At 45.1% G+C, this 18,633-nt stretch overlaps 2 protein-coding genes across 2 annotated transcripts in view; one reads left to right on the forward strand and one right to left on the reverse strand.

The window, feature by feature from the left end:
- T265_07641 (hypothetical protein) overlaps positions 1-18,211 on the reverse strand; it is a gene marked incomplete at both ends in the record, with an annotated part of 23,380 nt that extends 5,169 nt beyond the window's left edge. The window contains 2 exons of the mRNA XM_009173214.1: positions 3,125-3,281; positions 18,137-18,211. Coding sequence (XP_009171478.1) covers positions 3,125-3,281; positions 18,137-18,211 — 232 coding nt within the window. The remainder of the gene's footprint in view (positions 1-3,124; positions 3,282-18,136) is intronic.
- T265_14343 (hypothetical protein) lies at positions 3,696-17,645 on the forward strand (the record flags this gene model as incomplete). Its single annotated transcript, XM_009173246.1, has 11 exons — positions 3,696-4,143; positions 4,182-4,313; positions 4,404-4,747; positions 5,345-5,629; positions 6,642-6,843; positions 7,753-8,051; positions 10,959-11,070; positions 11,809-12,134; positions 12,681-12,899; positions 14,710-14,947; positions 17,354-17,645. The coding sequence occupies 11 exons, from the start codon at positions 3,715-3,717 to the stop codon at positions 17,507-17,509; spliced, it is 2,742 nt and encodes a 913-aa protein (XP_009171510.1).
- Positions 18,212-18,633: the final 422 nt, after the last annotated feature.

Below are 18,633 nucleotides of genomic sequence, written 5' to 3' on the forward strand. Positions count from 1 at the left end.
AATTCTGAAGTACGTCGAATGGTATTCGGGAGAAATAACTCACCCTCGATAGATGAACTGATCACACTGCATAGGTTGCGCTTGCTTGGCCACGTGTTGCGTATGCCAGTCGACCGACTTCCCCGAAGGGCTCTTTTCGCACAACCACGTGAAGGGTGAAAGAGAGTCAGAGGCGGTCAACCAATGACTTGGCAGCGAAGTATGAAAGCCATTACCAGCAAACTTAGCTGCGCTGGTCATTGCCGTCTTCCTGGATGGGGCCCCGAGATGGGCTAGAGACATTATCAGACATGGCCCAGTCGCGCTCTCAGTGGCGCTCGTGCATCCAAGCTATTGCCTTCAATGCATAGCTTCTTTTCCAACCCCCTCACCACTTGACAGCCCACTGACAGTGCTGGATCTATTCCCCAATTTATCAGCTCCCGCCTGCAACGCGCAGCTACCTACCCCCCTCCAAACCATCGGCGAACGAAACTGCGGCAGCTACAACCACAGTACGACGAGTACGCGGTTATTACAGCTGCCAATGCATGACAGCCGCTGAACGTCAAGAACAAAACTGACCCGGGCGAAAGCCTCGATCCTGTGTATCAATCCGTGAATCCGTGAATGCATTTAAGCATGCAAGCGATGTGCTTGTTGCCGACATAAATCAGTTATACCTAAAGCGCCATCAACGCGATTTGTAACTTTACAGTCGTAAATGAGGTATTTATTGTGTGGACACAGTTTATGTGACAAGAAACTACGAGAGATTCCTTGTGAGGTTATGGTAATAGCACCAGTCTTCTAAGTCCGCCTAAATCTTCGCGGCTTGAATTATGAACTTCGTCTCCCTCAAGTGAAGATGCTTTTTTCAACTCGACAGATGCACTCACTTGTATTTTAACGGGGTTTCCACGGGAGACTCGAATGAACATAAGGTTGACCGAAACTCGGGGAGTCTTCCTACCTGGTGAGTCTCAAGAGGGGCGAAATGGGTCGTGGGCTGCCGAAGAGTTTCCAGCAACATAATGGGTGGTTTCCTTTATGAAAATAACTTCCCTAGCTTATGGTTGGTCTCTAGAGGATGATCTTGAAAGGGGACTTTTTCTGCATTCTTTACGCACACATCTACTAATGACCAACTGGGATCGCCGGTGTCCGTGTGCTCCTGGAAACTTCAAGGTGCAGGCTTTGGCATTAATGACTATCGTCGTCAGTGATCAAGATAAGCTTCCCGCCACGATACTCTTCCTGATTTTTCAACATGATTTATTCTGCTATCAGTTGGATGTCAGCCCATGGGTTTATGTGGTGAAATCACTCCGACCATATTCGAGCCTGACTTTTCGCTTCCCCTTACTGTCCTGGTGTGCACTGAACCTGGAAAGGACTACCCTTCCTGCTCTCCATAGCTGCCTACCTGTCCAAAACATACCTTACCCGTCAACCCGTTGAAGCTATTCCACCAACGCACGCTGTTCGGGTCAGTATCTACCAGAACTTGTTTAACGATGCTGTCTGTGTTCCTTCAGGAGAAACACGTAGATGCTGTGTAGGTGAATACCGAAAGCAACTCCAGTGCTTGCCACTACGAGGGTGCTTCCCCTCCTCCCACTCAGCTGGCTACACTCTTATATTCGATCTTTTCCTATGGTTTGTGTGGACTGTTTGAATGCCACGACCTCAGTGGCGATATAGTCCTTATGTGATTCCGGTCCCCTAAAAAGTCCCTGGTCGTGCTAGTAACCTTTGCGTTCTCTTGCTCACGCAGGTCTTTTATAGTTTGTGTTCGATGAATTAAAATGTTAGAATGCTCTGCTGCAATCAGAAAGCTACACAGAGGCATTATTCTACGTACTGGTTTGTTGCTACAGCACTACCCATACTGCTCACTTCTTAACCTGACCAGTACGACACTTTAAGGAAAACATCCCCAGACTAAGTTTAGTTCATTTTATCAGATGTAAACCATTTGCCAAAGACAATAGATCCAGTCACCAAAAATGGGAGACTAGGAAGGGTGTAGCACTCCCAGGCCACTTGGTAGTACAATGATTCTGGTTGAGAAACGTTAATTACTGATTGAAGGAGCTGTCTTTGATGCAAGTTACCCGCTGACTGCGTGGTACAGTCATTATCGTGAAGCGTTGACGAGTCGAATCCAGGCGTCCCCCTTCAAGGTAGTTGTTTTCAACCCAACTGAATTTACCGGTTAAGTCTTTCGTACTCCCGCTTCCTGGCCATAGACCGTTCACCACCCGTTGGGCACAGGGCTGTACAACAACAGCTATGGTAAGTAGGAAATGTAAAATCTCATGTCCTATCCAGTCACCACGGTCATCATCAAGGACGACGTCAGTATTGGCACTGATGATTCACTGCCGTACAACCATGGGCGTACTTATATCTAGTACTTTAAAGTAAGGAAACTGGGTGGGAGTGGAATCTGGTGATAGCCTCACGAAGGCATGGTTAGGTAGAGGTAAGCGTTCAGCTGCAACACCCTTCCGGTTCCTAGCTGTCATGCCACCCGAGGGAAGTACGAGGGCTAAAATGTTTCTAGGTCTCCAAAGTCGAGTGGTCACTGTTGGGTTTGAACTGCGGACTCCCCGGTCAGTAAATTCGCTCCTTAAGGACTGAGCTATCTCAAATCTACACATTCAAACGCTCAATTGGACAATATGAAAAAAAAACCGACGGTACGAACGCCAGCAACTAACTCTCGCAACATCCACAGCCAGGCACAGTCATCGTCTCACCGCGGTTGTTTCAGCGGATCTGTTCTCCCCAGGTAGATGCAAATAAGTCCGCCAGGCACTGACTTTGGAATTCACCGCCATCCTTTAACAGAGCACCAGCGCAATGACGTTCCAGTGGGGATATACTCTGGGACGCTTCTCAGTCCGTCTTCTTGTCAGTGGACGACAACCCGGATTGGAAATAGCAGATGCACAACTGGATTGTTGCTGGAAGTATTCTGCTCAACGACCAAAATGTCCTTTGCTTGGCACTACAGAGTCAGTCGAGTTATACTGACGACAGGATTACACGGACCTTTCGAACGAATCAAACGGAAGGACCCACAAATACTGAACTGGTTGAAGCCTAGTTGGAATTCAAAGTTCCCGTCAGAACTAACCTGTGTGTTTGCTAGATTCGGCGTAGCTTGTCTTCCACTGACTGTCATATAACGCTGCGGTGCATTCGATACAGTTACATTGGTCAGGAATATCTGTGTGCGTGAGATTGGTGCAATAGGTCTCTGTACGTGAACTTTGCTGTCTCTGAGCCTTCACCTGCAACTTAGGAATAAAAACACTGATGTACGCCAAATGATCCTGGCGAAACTCACGTGGGACAACGGTTATTGCGTCGCTAGCTTCGTCACATCCTTCGGGTACGAGATGGCTGAGTGGTTAGAGCGCGAATTTAATAATCGGAAGGTCCGTGGTTCGAACTCCATCTCTGCCTCTCAACTTCCCCTGTCTAGGCTTGGGTAACCTGGAAGTATCCCAGCCCTCGTGCTTCCTTCTGGTGGCATTACATTTGGGCACCGAAAGAGTCCCACAGCTGAGCGATTTTCTAATTTTTTTACAATGCTCAGGTCGGACACGAATATTTATGAAAGTGCGAATAAGCTACTTCGGTAAATTCAATCACCACACCTTGTGGTCTATTGTTAACTAGATGTTGCCATATCTAACTTTCAGGATCTGGAACTTTTTCATTATGTCGGATTTCGGTGACGTTGATCTTGATCAGCTTCTTGATATTGAACGGGAGATTGGTATTGAGGATACGGAAAATGTTCCACCTGTCCTACTCGATACAGAGGGAAGCTTGCCAAAACGACAACTCATTGAAAGCGATATCACCTTACAACCCTTGCCTCCAAAACGCCCAAGAATTACGATGGATCCTGTCACTAGCCAGCTGGTTGATAACCCTAACTCACTGATTTGTTCTCAGCCGCTTCAAGATCAGCGCAGAAATTCTTCAACTTTGTATAAGCGGATCCCCCTCTCCGGGGATTACACCTCTGTCACATTCCAGAACGGAACAAGGTACTACCTGACCATAGAGGAAGATGAATCGACTGTCCCAACCCGTGATTTCAAATTTCAGCCTGTTGGGCTTGTTGAAGAAGCTGAGCGTTTGGTATGCTTTTCAATTCCCCCCTTATTGCTTATCCTTAGTTGCGGTTACGCCAGACTGCTCATTATTCAAATCCAGAGGAACAACCCCGAGATCACATTGATACTGCTGTGTCCGAATTATGGACTAAAAGACATGCTCCAGGGCATTATATTGATCTTATTTCTGATGAGGTATGTGATTGGGTGACTTTATTGGTGCAGTCAAGTGTCGAAAATTGCCTGTGTATCCTCCGCTCTGCAAATAGCACTTATCACTTGCAGCACAATTTAGATTCATTTCATTTCTATCATTCCAAGACGACCAACCGGACTCTTTTGCGATGGCTCAAAGCATGGGACCCATACGTTTTTGGCGCCGAACACGTACTGGCCAAAACACAGAGCGCAACTACTGCTAGTTCAGCTGCTACGCCAGTTGGTTCCTTCGCGGCGTCTTCACGTGCATGGGTCGATTTGGAAAGAATGGCGGGTGAAATCGATCCAAGAGATGGGCTTCCTCGTTATAGAGTTGTTCTTCTTGCCGGCTGTCCTGGACTGGGAAAAACTACACTGGCACATTTGCTGGCACAACATGCCGGTTACCAGGTGATTGAGATGAATGCCAGGTGTGTAAACTTATGGGGCTGTCTTGCTTCCTAGATTACTTAACCTTTGGTCTTTCTCGTTCCCAGCTAGCGAACACAAACCTTAGTCGAAACCATGGCACACAAGTTAATCAAGGTGATGTGTGGATCACAAACTCCATAGGCGACAAATCTGCTGACTTTTACGGCCTCATTTTTAAGCGGAGCGGGGTGTTTGTGTTTATTTGGGTCTTACAATAGAAGAAAGCTCTGGAACCTTTTTTCCTCCGAACTGTCAACTCTTAAATGTGATGCGGGCAACACCGTGTTTTAAACAGATGCTCCATTTTCCCAGCCTTGGACTAAAAAATATCCAACCAACCTCCGTAAAACCAAATAGAAGCTTCCATGGTCCCGGAAACGGTTAGTCATCCATTCTCATTGGGTCTCATTATATTGGTCTGCGTTGTGCCCACCTTAATCATTTTGGGTCTGTAATTGTTTTTAGATCTGAACATCACAAAAGCCCAAAATTTATCTTAGTTCCTCAATCTGGAACCTCATTAGCTCACCCACTTTTCTTCGTTCAAGTGCTACGAGTTCAGCTCGAATTCGTCTTTTTCATCACCCTTGTTTCAGCGATGATCGCACCGTCTCAGTCTTCAAAGACCAACTAACTGCAATCGTGTCCAGTTCCACTAGTTTAAATACTACCGCTCCAAGTGACTCCGGAACTGGGTGCTACAAGCCGTGCTGCTTAATTTTAGACGAAATCGACGGTGCTGTTCCGGCCGCAGTAGAATTACTGGCAACAGCTGCTCGGGCAGTGCTTCCACCTGCCGGAGCTGAGCGACGTGCCCGTGGCAAGCGAAATACCACTCCGCTGGTGCTTCGTCGTCCGGTTATATGCATTTGCAATGATCTGTGAGTTATGCTTCCTGACTCAGACTTCTTCTTCAGTTCTTGGCCACTTGTCTGAAAATTTTATTCTATTTTCTTTCGGTGAACTATTTGAGAATTAGTTGATTTCCTAAGTGTTCTGCATTTTTTTTCTTGGCGCAAATGACCCACATCGGTCTGTTTAATATCCTCCCCTACAAGCAGATTGCGTATACAGTTGGCCTCGTCTGGACGGATGATCTGAGGGTTCTGAGCAAAGATGATTCAGGCGATTAGTCAACGGTTAAACCTGGAAAGCGGGAAAATTTTGCTTTTCGAATTCGTTCCTAAAGGCTGTCAGCTACGTAGATGTGCTAGACTTGTTTTTCTGCCTTGTGAGTTATGTTCGGAAACGATTTTGCTACGCTAACTCGTCCCACCATATCATATTTCCCGGTAAGCCTCCACCGTATTTTTATAATATTAAAACTTAAATGCGCTCAAAGAAACACTTGTTTCAAATTCACTGAATAGGTTGAAATGTGACTGAAATCTGGTGTACCAAATACTACGTGGAACATATGATTTTCTTCAGTTTCTCGGGCGTTCTGATCAAACACGGTAAAGTTTGGTACGATGATGAAAGAGCCTACTAGTGCTTGAGTTCGTAGTCTTTTATTGGACTCTGACTCAGTTATATATATNAGGTTCGTAGTCTTTATTGGACTCTGACTCAGTTATATATATGTATATATATATATATATATATATATATCCAGAAAGAGGATTGCAGCATGCTCAACTTAGTGTCGAAGTATGCCAGTACATCCTGTTTGAGTGAAATTGTTGCTCATTCGCCTGTGGTACACAACCGGATTGTTCACGCAGTACGTCAAACGCTGTTATTTCGACTTCAATCAGTTTTTCATTTTTGAAAATCCTCGGCAGCTGTTCTGTACTTTTTCGGCGAAGTCTGACTTAGAAGCTCATTCATCTAACTGCTCAAAGTTGGTATGAGTTCTTCTGACAGTAGTTCAACACCATGTGTTTTCCACAGCTTCTCTCCCGCGGTCCGGCCACTCCGTGCTCCTGGTGTGCCCTGTTTAGTGATACGTCTGCCAAATGTAGACCTGGGGCGGCTGATTACGCGACTGGAAACCATTTGTCGGAAAGAAGGTTTGATGGTGGAGAAGATGGTGTTAACCCAACTGGCCGAAATTGCTGAAAGGGACATCAGAGCGTGCCTAAATGCACTGCAGGTTAGTGTTTCCTGTGTTTGGTTTTCATTCCTATTATCCTGATGTTTTTCAATTTTTGAAATGAAAGACTCGAATAAATTAATGCCAGCTGGGACAGCGGTTTGTAGCTTAATGCTTTTTCAGCTTGTTGACCGTATTTTGGTATCCCACAGCACTGCTCTGCTCATGCCCACCCATGTTCATGCACAGTCCTACACATTGGGGTTGACGACAGTTTTTCAGACAGCAAAAGTCGCAGTGGGTGTCCCATGCTTTACTAATACGTCCGTTGTAAAGTCCTTTACTACTCTCGTTTCTGCTGTTGTGAATGCTCTGTCCACTGGACCCGGACCAATGTAACTGAAGTCCAGCACAAACACCGACCCATCACTGCGCTCCACCACGCTCCCTAACAACGCACAGATGATGTCTCCTCGACTGTTGGTGAAACGTTCGGAATCAAATTGCCCAGCTCATAGAACAACCAATGACCATCTACTTCACTTTATCGAATTTCCATACGCTGTAACAGTCCTTTATACTGCTACGAATTTATGATAGATGTTGAGAATTACGAGTTGTTTGTAGTTTCTGTGCAAATTAAAGTTACCCCAGTACAAGCAAGCCTAAAAGAATTGTTATCCGAATATCACCACACGTAACGTCGTTTTACATTGCTAGGCTAACTGCCGTTTACTCATTTCATCTAACATCGCGAAAGTAACTACTGAACTACGGTCGAAATGTTCATCCACAAGACATCTTACACCTTGGCTTTGATTCTTTCCAAACCGATTCCTTAAGATCATGGTTTTAGGTTTGCTTCACGCAGCTGTGTCGTTCTGAAGTGTTAACACTGCGTCATAAATAGAGTTGTCTCTCGCATTCCTACCGCTTCCCTACTTCGAATATTTCTTTATCCATCCGCAGTTTCTCAGAGCGCACCTTGGTTCGGAGTGTGGCAACAAGGCAAACAAAAACCTATCTGCAGAAGACTTGTTCACCCTTATCGGCTTTGGTGGTGGTTTCAAGGATGTGCAGCGCAGTTTGTTTGATGTTTGGAAGGCTGTTTTCACCATCCCTTCAGCCAGGTTGCTGGCCAGTCGGATTGAAAGCCGAAGTCGAATCCTCAGCGGGGCATACCCACATCACAATGGTGTCAGTACGCAACAACAACAACAACCGAAAACTCGTGCCAACTATGACAGTGAAACAACTATTGCAGCCCGGTAAATCCATCACCGCTTTTCTTACATGTCTAATGCTCGCAAGTACTACTTTTTCTATGATCCAATAACAGTTGGAACAGGAGAGCTGCAATGCTGTTCCAGCCTCTACTTATAATAATAAACAGTAATAATCGTTCAGTTGTAGCACCCTTTCGGTGCCTAGCTGCCATGCCGCCCGAAGGACGCACGAGGACTGGGATACTGCCAGGTCGCCCAAGCCTTGTCAGGGGAAGTCGAGAGGTCGGGTTCGATCCACGGAACTTCCGGTCAGTAAATTCGCGCTCTAACCACTTGGTCCATCTCGCCCCCCGAGCTCCTACTCGTGGGCTTGTCTGGATCTGTCATCGGAGGCATATTGTACAAATTGGATCTGACCAACTTCAACTATATTGTTCAACTGAGTGTGTAGACTTTTAGAACCCTAATTCACTCTAGGGCGGGCGGAAACATGGAATACCGCAACGTTCATCCACTATTTCGTTCCAGAGGTTGTTTCCAAGACAGTGTGTATCATCGGAATACGGACGGTGAGACATAGTACTCATGCAACACCCACGGCCTGCTTTGTAAACGGTTGAAAGTCCAAAGGGCACGATTTACCACTTCACATTTGAAATTAGAACACGAATCCTGGCTTCCTCCCTTCTAACGATTAAGTGCAATATTCTGGACCCCTGCAACCATTCCTGATGCGTTGCAGTTAGAATACTAACCCAAAAGCTTTGTTGATAGCACTAATTCTACTCCCGCCTGGTCACAGCATCCCAGTTTTCACACAACTGGTGGCTCACAAGAAAATTCCCCAGGGATTCGCCAGGTGATTACCGTCACTTCGGATGTTCAACCCGAAATCGGTATGTGCTTATGATGTTCTTTTCCCACTCCTGTCTGTGAACCTCACCGCAGGTGTAGTACAGGCCCAACGTCCACAAAATAAACAATCCAGCTTGATAGTTCGTCTCCTCGTATTGGCGATAGTTTATCGTTACTAATGTGTAATCTGTCTCACTGGTTAAGAAACTCACGTCCCGATTAGTCATTCCATCAATGGCAGTGCCGCCCAGCTGTCAGCTCTCACATTGAACCATCGATTGAAGCTAAACAGATTAGGTATTTTTGGTAGTTTGTAAATCTCTGGAAGACACTATGTGAATTAGCACTTTTCACTTCTTTTAGTACTCCTTTGCCCAACGCTGCATGGACCAGAGGTTGAGTTTTCGCACCCATTTGTTCTACCTACTCATGAGCAGCTGTTCTTTCCCCCTTAGGTTATCAGCATAAAACTTTCGGTCCCATTCATATAATTTTCCTCAGATTTGTCTGGGTTTCCTTGTCCTAGATTCTTAAGTCGATTCGAGCGTGTTCCCAATCTGCCTAGCATTAGAACGACCACTGGTTGTTGATCTGTTTGCCGAGCTTGGTGAACGGCAGTGCATCCTAGCTAACTAAACTCCGCAACATCGCCACCAGAAAGACAAACTCGTCACTTTTTTCCGGAATTCAAAGGCATTTTATTCAGTTACAGCAAATCTCGCGATTCTTCTTAGTTTGCTTTAGTAGTGGTGCCAATGGAATCTTGATTGTACACATCACAGTCTCGAGTCTTGGCAAAAGTTTGCCACAAACTGCAATCCGCGATTCACTTTAATCGTACCGTACGAATGAATGATACACGGAACTTAGTGGGCCAAACCGGTGGCAAAAGGTTTACTATTAGGTTACAATGCTCCCTCTTCAAAACTGCCAAACCGTTTATCAATACAATGCATTTTTTCCCGCAATTCCGGATCATTCAGGGCATTTGTTTGTTCGCGCTACTGCTTATTCGGTCTCCCAGGACAAAGGCTGTCGTACAAAGCTATGAAAACCTAATTTTCCCACCAATGAGAAAGCGTACACAAGAATCGTACAGCTGTTACCGACCAATAAATTGGTTTACTATTAATTAGTAGTTGTCGCTTCAATGGATGCCAGTTCGGGCTTCCAAGCAACAAATGATGGTATTTCCTCGCCGTTCTACCACAGCATTACAGTCAGCCTTACATAGGTTTTTCCAAATTTCGAACCGTCATAATTTGGTGCCGCAAGACTGTTATTCTGTTGGAAAAAACGTAATATTAGTCTCATTGTTCCAAGGCGGAAAATTCCCTAGTCGAGAGTCCATAGTGTGCAATGGGCGTTCTCCCCTCGGCCACGTAATCAAGCTTGATGTATGCATGCATTCCCTTTACATTTTTGCCGTTTACCGTTTACTTTCTCTGTGGGCCCATCGAACCACTTACAATTCCTGAGCAAGCCAGCTCCTTAAATCCCAATCTTATAGTGATCTTTCGCTACCTTAGACGAGATTTTGATGTGACCGTTGATACAGCATGTTTACTTCCAAAGAGAAGCATTGCAAGATCCGGGTAGCTTAGGTTCTTACGGAGTTGATATTCACTTGATACCGGGCAGTAAGAGCAGACGGATGAGGGTAGTAGATGCTGTATTGACAACTGGTTCTGTGTGATCAAATGATCTAATAAACATCATGAACTCAACAGTACCTACTATCAGCAATAGCGCCGTCCGTAGGGGTAGTGTAAATAGGCAGAAAACGGCCCTGTATTGCTCCTGAATTTTCTGTTGGACTTGGTTGATTTCGTTTGAAATCCATTTTTGACGATCGCATTCTCTGCACATTCAACATGCCCGGAAGAGATGGCTTATGAGAAGAACCAAACAATTGTCCCTGGCGTTTGTGTGGTCTGATTATTAATGCCGCTTGTTCACCACACCCTACCGGAGTATACCTCGATCAGTCTTGATTCTCTAATGTTAGTACCCCCCCTTGACCCTAGATTGTATTTGCAAACGTTTTTTTTTTGCGTTATTTCCTTCATCAGTGTAAGCTTTTTTTATTCCCAGCATACAGCACGTTTGTGAAGTTGTTGATTCAGCTGGTGACGCCTCTCTGATCGCAATGGGAATTTTCGAAAACTATTTGAATAGTCGAATGAAGGATGCCAGTTTGAATGTGGTACGTTGTTTTCCATCTATCTTTTTCAGTCATATTTTTTTTGCCCCTAGCTAGGCCGGTTGATTTGGCTTGTGAGTTTCGAAAGATGCTTCCCTTGAAGCTTTGTACCTGATCTTCTGCATTCAACCGATAATCACTTTGGCTTTCCAATTCCTTATACTTCCTTATACTTTAATATCAATTTTGTAGGATGCATTACTCTGTAGGTCCTCATCCTTCAGTTGTAACACATTTTCGGTACCTAGCTGCCATGCCACTCGAAGGAAGTATGAGGGCTAGGATACTGCCAGGTTGTCCAAGCATAGATAGGAGAAGTCGAGATGATGCGGTTGAATTCGAACCACGGACCTTCCAGTCAATAAATTCGCGCTCAAACCACTGAGCCATCTCGCCCCCCTCTTGGTCATGGTTGATCTTATTATTGACAGCAAAGGATCGGTACCCTTCCTAAATTAGCTGCTTCGAAGTTCTCCTTGGTTCCTCCTTCCTCAAACTCCACGAAGAGTGCCTCAGTGTCCAGAAGACTCTCTCGCCCAGGAGTAGCTCCGAAACAACCTACCACAGGTTTTCCTAAGCCTCGGCTCTAGTTTTGGATGAGCTGTTTCTTCTATTCTATCATAAAATCTTTGGACGTTGACCATAACCTTGGTCTCTTCATCTAAATTAGGCGTCGCCCTTCTGTTCTTCACGAAAACCGTACGTCTATGTAACTAGCGCAACTTTTTTTTGTTTGTTTAGGCCCGCCAAGCAGCCAATTGGTTCGTATTCCATGACCGGTTATTCACTCACATCTTGTCACGAGCCGACTACAGCTTGATGCGCTACACAACCTGGCTACCGGCATGGATCCATCTGGCACTTGCCACGCCAACAGGCCTGCCTACTCAGCTGAACGGGGGTACGAAATCGGGTGGTCTCCGGTGGCCCACTGCTCACACCGAGGCAAATACAACTCAAACCCAATGCATAGCGATTCTTGATCAGCTGCACGCAAACCAGTGGTCCTTGCCATCCAGTTATGAGAAATCGGGTTCTGCCGATCACTTGACTACGAGTAGTTTCAGGTAGAATCTCAAGTTAACATTTCACCTAAAAGTCGATTTTGCTTTCAGGAACTGTTTAGTTCTGTTACACGAATTCCACATCGTACCAATCTAATTCACATTGGCGCATGATAAGGCCCTAACTTCAATCTCATCTAATAGCCCCGTGCGCTTTTGCTAAGTGAAGGTTTTGTTTGACTCTCAACGTATATTGTTACCATAATTTCGATCAATCCTGGAAATCGGTTCAGACGGTCCATGTAGGTGCTGTGAAATCCTCGCCACCGGTTGAAACGAGGATGAAGTTCTATTGGGTCTCAATCGTTTCATCTAGATGAGGAGTTGCATCTCCGCGGCTGGCCGCGACTGACTAAGGCTTGATAAGTAAGGATTCCAATATAACTCAGTCGTATCCAGCATGCACTGAATTGCCAGATGACCTACAACGCGTATCTTGCTTTAGGGATTCCTGTTGTCATCCGTAGAAAGCGGAATACTGTTCCTCATCTGTAAAATCCACGTGACAGTTGATCGGTTCAACTTTATATCCTCTCTACCCCTTTGTAGATTCACTCCACGTCGAGTCTTCTTGCTCGATGTTGCGCCCTTGGCGGTTTCCATTCTTTCGCTTAGCTCATCCAGCTTGCGTCCACTAAATTCTCAGTTGTACAGCCAACAGGAGAAGTCAACTTTGAAGTCCATTGTGGAGATCATGCTGAGTCTCGGGCTGGACTGGTCTCCGCAACAGAACTCCGAGACAGGAGAAGTGGAATTTCAGCTAGAACCGTAAGTGATTGTAAATTAATTGTTGCTTGGGAGCTTTAACATTGTGAGTCCAATTTGCTTGTTTACTCTAAAATAAAGACCATTGTTTTTGATGAAAACAAAAGGCCGGTCAGAATGACCTGTTTCGAAGAAACGAACAAGGCGAGTACGAGGAACTGGATACACCAAGATAAGACTCGGCTGCATGAAGCATGAGATTTCAATGTTCTGATTTTTCCTGGGTGTTTTCTGCGTGTCTGATATTAATGAAAGGACACATTAAAATACAGTAGTTTTTAACTCAGCTTTCCTTAGTAGTACGCATTGTCAAACTGGTGTTGTCTCAATCCCGTAACTCCTTGGAGTTCCATGGTCTGTTTTCGAGTAAGTTTGGTGACAATCGGGGTAGATTTATTGCTGGGCAACGTTTCGCTTTTGACACAAAAGCTTCGTCAGGCCAAGTGACTAGGTTCCGAGGTTGGTCGGGATTTAAGGCGGAACGAGAACCAATCAGCTAAGTCAAGCTAAATCTCTGTTGGGTGTTGGCCGGGGGATTTTAGTGTGTTAGAGTGGTTGAACAAGTGTTAGGTCGGTGGAGAAACCTACATGTGTTTGGGTCCAGTCTACGGTCTAGTTCTTCTGGTTCGGTTCATTTGATGGTCCCTCTTGAACTTCGTTTGAACCTTCTGTCAGTTTTTCAATTACGCCAAAACGCTACGTAGCGTTTTTCCCTTCTGAAAAGCTACTCGATTGTTGGTTAAGTTCAACATTCTTCGAATAACCTCCGATGTTCCTGCTTTATATGGTCTGTTTTCCCTAAATAACGCCTTCAGATGAAAAAAAATTTCACCTTCTGTCTCTCCAATGGTCTTTCGTATATTTAATAAAGGTACTTGTACTGAGGATTCAGTCCGCAGCTTGTCATAGGGGTGTGGTGAAATGGCGTTTTGCTCCTCAACTTCACTGTGTTATATTATCGTGCATTAGCCGATGTTTTTCACGAGTTTATCAGTTCGTAGTTGGGAAATCACCATGACATCTGAATACTCATTTTCAGCGTTCATGTATATCTGTAAGCACGTTGAACCGTCGGGTATCAAAATGGGCGAAAAGATGAGTGGTGGCTACTAAACGTAAACTTAAAGTCAAATCTAAAAAAACTTCAATTCTTGTGGTAGAACCCGCCATTCACCACGACATACACTCTTCAAGCACCGCTGAGAGCTGCTCGCCGATCTACAACCGGGAACACAAAATAGACCAACCTTGCCTAATGCTCCTTTGACGTACACCCTCGGTTTCCAGACCTTCGTGAATAACAATCGGTTCAGAAAGTACTTTCACGGCGTTAACGCAACTTGTCCCATTCAGCAACCGTGTGTACTCTAGCGTTGTTTATTTGTTGGACGTTTGAAGTTGGTGACGAACAAAATTGACACATTGGGTAGACGAAATAAACAACTCAGCGCAAACTGAGCTGGGTTCCAAGTGAGTCTCCCGTGAAAAGGAAATTGGTATGCAGACGATTGTATCAGTCGAAGTATGAGACATCTTCCTTGGTCAGCATTTTAGACGCAGTTGGACCCCGAATTCAAAACCATTGTCGGCATGCTATGTTCTTGGGGCGTGTCTGTAATCCAAGTCAAACACTAGATGACTAGACCATAGATAACGAGATGGCCTTTCCGTTCACTGAAATATCTCCATTTCATAGATTTTCGTTTACACTGTGCCACAGGTTACTCAGGCCTTTCCAATTTCCGCGGTGCTAACTGGCCTATGTATGCTCTTTACCACTACTGTACTGCCTGTTATTTTCTCGCCGCTTCAGTACACTGGACTTCATCACTGACTTCTCAGGATTATCCAATGGCCTTCGGTCAATCGCCCATATGACAAAACAGCTGATCGCCCGTGAATTAGGTGTGGAGCGTCTCCGGCGTTCTCAGCGTGTTCTACATGCTGCGACATCCCAGACGGCGACAGCTGCCACCTTGAAGCCTAGATTAGAAGATGCTAAACCCTCGGTGCCTATTCAACCGGAGGCAGATTCAAAGTCCAAAACAAAGGTACTTGTCTATGTGTTAATGGTTTCTACTGATATCCGCTCACGATGTCTAGCAGTACAATCGAATTCATGTTTGTGACAACGAGGACAATACAGTTTGCTCAGTCCCTGTAGGATTGACTGCTTTACATGAACGAGACTCGTTTTTTCACCTAGGCAGCCTGGCACTAGCTCAGTCCTTGTTTCTTGGGGCCGCGTAGCAACTGTGTACCGAAAGGGTGTCACTTTTGAACTTTTCTTTTGATCCACTTCATTTAGGCGCTCGGTATTCGCACAATGGAATCGAACTTTCGAAAGTTATGACGTGTCCGTAATGGGCTAAAGCAATCTGGCAAGTGACTTGAAAGTACCAGTCCAAACTTTTAAGCCCCATTTAGACATCCCGAGGTCTCAGCGATGCTGGGACACTATCACGCGGGACTTTTCAGCCAGAGGCATGGTTGCTTCAGTGAACAGTGAAATTTGGTGAGCTGCAAAAATATGAACGTAGATTAGGACGGTTTTTAGTTTGAGCGCATGCGCAACAAAATGCAACATTTTGGCGTAGAAAGTTTCACTCCACTTGTGAGGGTTTAGCAGCTGAGAGCATTGTGTAGATAATGGGCACCCTTCATTTATGAAGGTCTGTCAAATATAATTACTCTGCTCCACTCATTTGTGCACCAGATTGGGAAGTCAGCCTACCGCCTAAAGCTGTAGGCCCTCTTGGTCACAATACGCAGCTAATTGTGACAAAATTTTGCATTTCGTTTCAGGCTTCCATTCAAGAGGTCTTGCAGCATGCATGTAGATAATGTGTGAGGGTGCTACCAATCTAGTTTGTATGCATCCTTAGGATGATTTCGCATTAACAGTCAGGCAGATCCGTGAAAAAAAACAGAATTATCGTAGATTTTGGATAGTCCAGGAAGTCCTCATTCTTCCCCGGGACCACGTTTCTAATTACTGTGCGCCGCGGCTTAAGCACTAAACACGTAAACAGCATATCTCCGATCATACTGAGGTTCGAACGTCGATCATTCGGCATGCAAGACACTTGCCCTATCGCCACTATAATAGTGTGTTTCAGTTGAGCACCAATTTCTCCATTTGGACAAACTAACCTGCATGCTTTTGAATGGTGCGTATGGTTTTGTCAGGCAACCCACATGTCATATGATCAGCGATGAAGTCGTTCTGTGACCCTGGTGCGCTGTCTGATTCACCGTGGAGTTAAATGTTCTCTTCCTTGCGAATGTGATTCTTGTATATGCATTACGTCATCTTCGATTTCTTTTCGTCACGGTCGTGAGCAAGCAGCGGATTCTATGTTGCTGTGCGCTTGCACCTCTTGGTTTGCAACGGTTGTAGAGTGCGTAGAACGACTTTACTCTAGAAAACTTCTGTGTAGTCCCGTCAAGAGCATTGAGCTGAGCAGTCTTCAGGAACCGAGCTTATGAGGAACTTGGTATACAACTATCACACCTAACGTAAACAGAGCATATGTTGTTAGAATAGTATATAAAAGGTTCTCATAAATGCTTCAACCTAGGTTTCCTTAGCTTACTATACAGCTCTGAGGTTCTCTCATCATCAGGGACAGCAGGACATCAGTATCCAACATCGATACTTCGCTGCTGTGCAACGATAATTTATCTGAAAGCCTTGTTGTGGAGAAAAGAATAAAAGTGGATGTGGGAATTCGTGCTGGTCTACCAAAATCATTCCGAGTTGTCTACACCTCCAGACACTCATTCAGGCAATCTGGATAGAAACTGACAACAAGCACGCCATTGAGATTGACTAGCAGCCACATCTTGCAGCGTCTCCAACCGGGCGCAGTGGAAATCACGCGGTATTACCGGAAACACCAAAATGTTTCACAATCTCTTTCATACCTCTCTGCCAGGTAAAGGTTTGGCCACCTCTCTTCATCCACCAGTCTGATTTGGGAACGGAAAACGATGGTTCGGCATACGCAATGCGTGGCCAAACCAACGCAGCTTCTGGTGCTGCGTTCCTTAATGAAAGTACCTCTTTACGGATTCGCCAACGGACACCAAACCAGACGAGCTATGGTCATGAGACAACGATTGTCGAACACATGGGGACATCTAAGTTCCGCTGCTCGAACAGGCCAATTCACAACCATACAGCAAAACATCCCGCGCTGTGGCTTGTTGCGATATCTCATAGTCTGTCTCTCACATGCGGTCGACCTGTACTTAGCTTCTTTGGTTGCACGTGCTGAACAACACCTGGAGTAATAGACAGTAGAGGTTGGATGGAGACACTGTGATGGTTAACATTTTCCGTATTGTGGGTCGAATTTTGCTTGAAAAATGAAAAATTGTTTTTCTAAAACCCATGTTCTGTGTTCAGTCTTCACAATCAGTCCAGTGTATCATGTTGCAAACTTGTGTTTCAGCTTAGAAAAGATTTCTTCGGCAGACCAATGGCGGATCCAGCAAAAGCTCAAACTCCGCTAGTCCCGCCCACCAAAGGTTGGTTTATTTATTTTTGCACCATATCTATATTCCATCGTATTCTACAGGTGATTGCACTGTGGAACAAAGAAGCTTGATTAACCAAGCCGTCTACTATCGATTCAGAGAAGGGTACTCCAATGCTGTCCGACGTCCCGTCACTCTGCGAAACTTTCTATGAGAATAACGACAGTTCACTTGTCGATGGTCAAATGTTTACTTTAGATAACGAGTTATTTTTGTACACCCATTGTCCGTTGTGATGTACATACATTGATGCCTTTTCACTTTCGCCTTTTTCTTGTTCTCTATGCCCAACTTACCGACCGGTAGGTCCGTTATTCGAACCCAACCGCATCATCTCAACTGCTTCTATCTAGGGTTGGACAATCTCAGCCGTCATGCTTCCTTTGGTTGATATGGCAGCTAGACACAGAAAGGGTGTTACAACTGAGCGATTAATATAACTGCTATATTCTCTCAGGCTGAAACAGTATGCATCAGCCCGTCCATGTTACTAAAAATATACGTGCTGTTGTTGACGGGTGACAGTTTAGGGCACCCGAACGGTTAATATTGTAATCATCAGCGGATAGCCCTAAGGTCATCATTATGCCGAGTTTGTACAAACAACTTTATGGATATGAAACTTCAAAATGTTAACCTCATTTCTACATAAGCAACTGGTTTGGCGTCTCGGCCTGTCACAATCGTGCGATGCTCACTCGATTGCTTTTGCACCGTTTGAAATCCACCTGAGTGTCTTTCGGATTACGGTTATTTACTTCTCCGCTAGTCATTTTTTTCGGAATGTTTCACAGTTGCTTCTTAGATGCTTATCACTCATCTGAGGAACAACTTTCTCCCAGTGCTTCTTATTTTATTTTTGGACGACCAAGCTCAGTTCGGTCGCATTACATAACCGCATGTCGTTTTAGCTTTAAAGCGAATTCCCCACTAGTATTGCTCGTTAAAAGTCCTTTCCGTCGCTCATTGTGCAAGGCAAACAATTTGCCATCCCACTTGTACAGTGCTCTCTTTTGAACTCCCCTCAATCCACACCAATCAACAGTACTCTCGAAAGGGAACAACTTTGCTCCCCTAGTCATTAGCCGTAAACCTGTACTTTTTGAATAGCTGTCCCAACTTTCACACTTCCGTTTGATTACTCAAACCTTGATCGTTGGGTGTCCCACGTCAGCACCACTGACAGAAGTTAGAA

This window comes from Opisthorchis viverrini (genome assembly GCF_000715545.1).
Source record: "Opisthorchis viverrini unplaced genomic scaffold opera_v5_189, whole genome shotgun sequence".
In the NCBI taxonomy this organism is placed as follows: Eukaryota; Metazoa; Platyhelminthes; class Trematoda; order Opisthorchiida; family Opisthorchiidae; genus Opisthorchis; species Opisthorchis viverrini.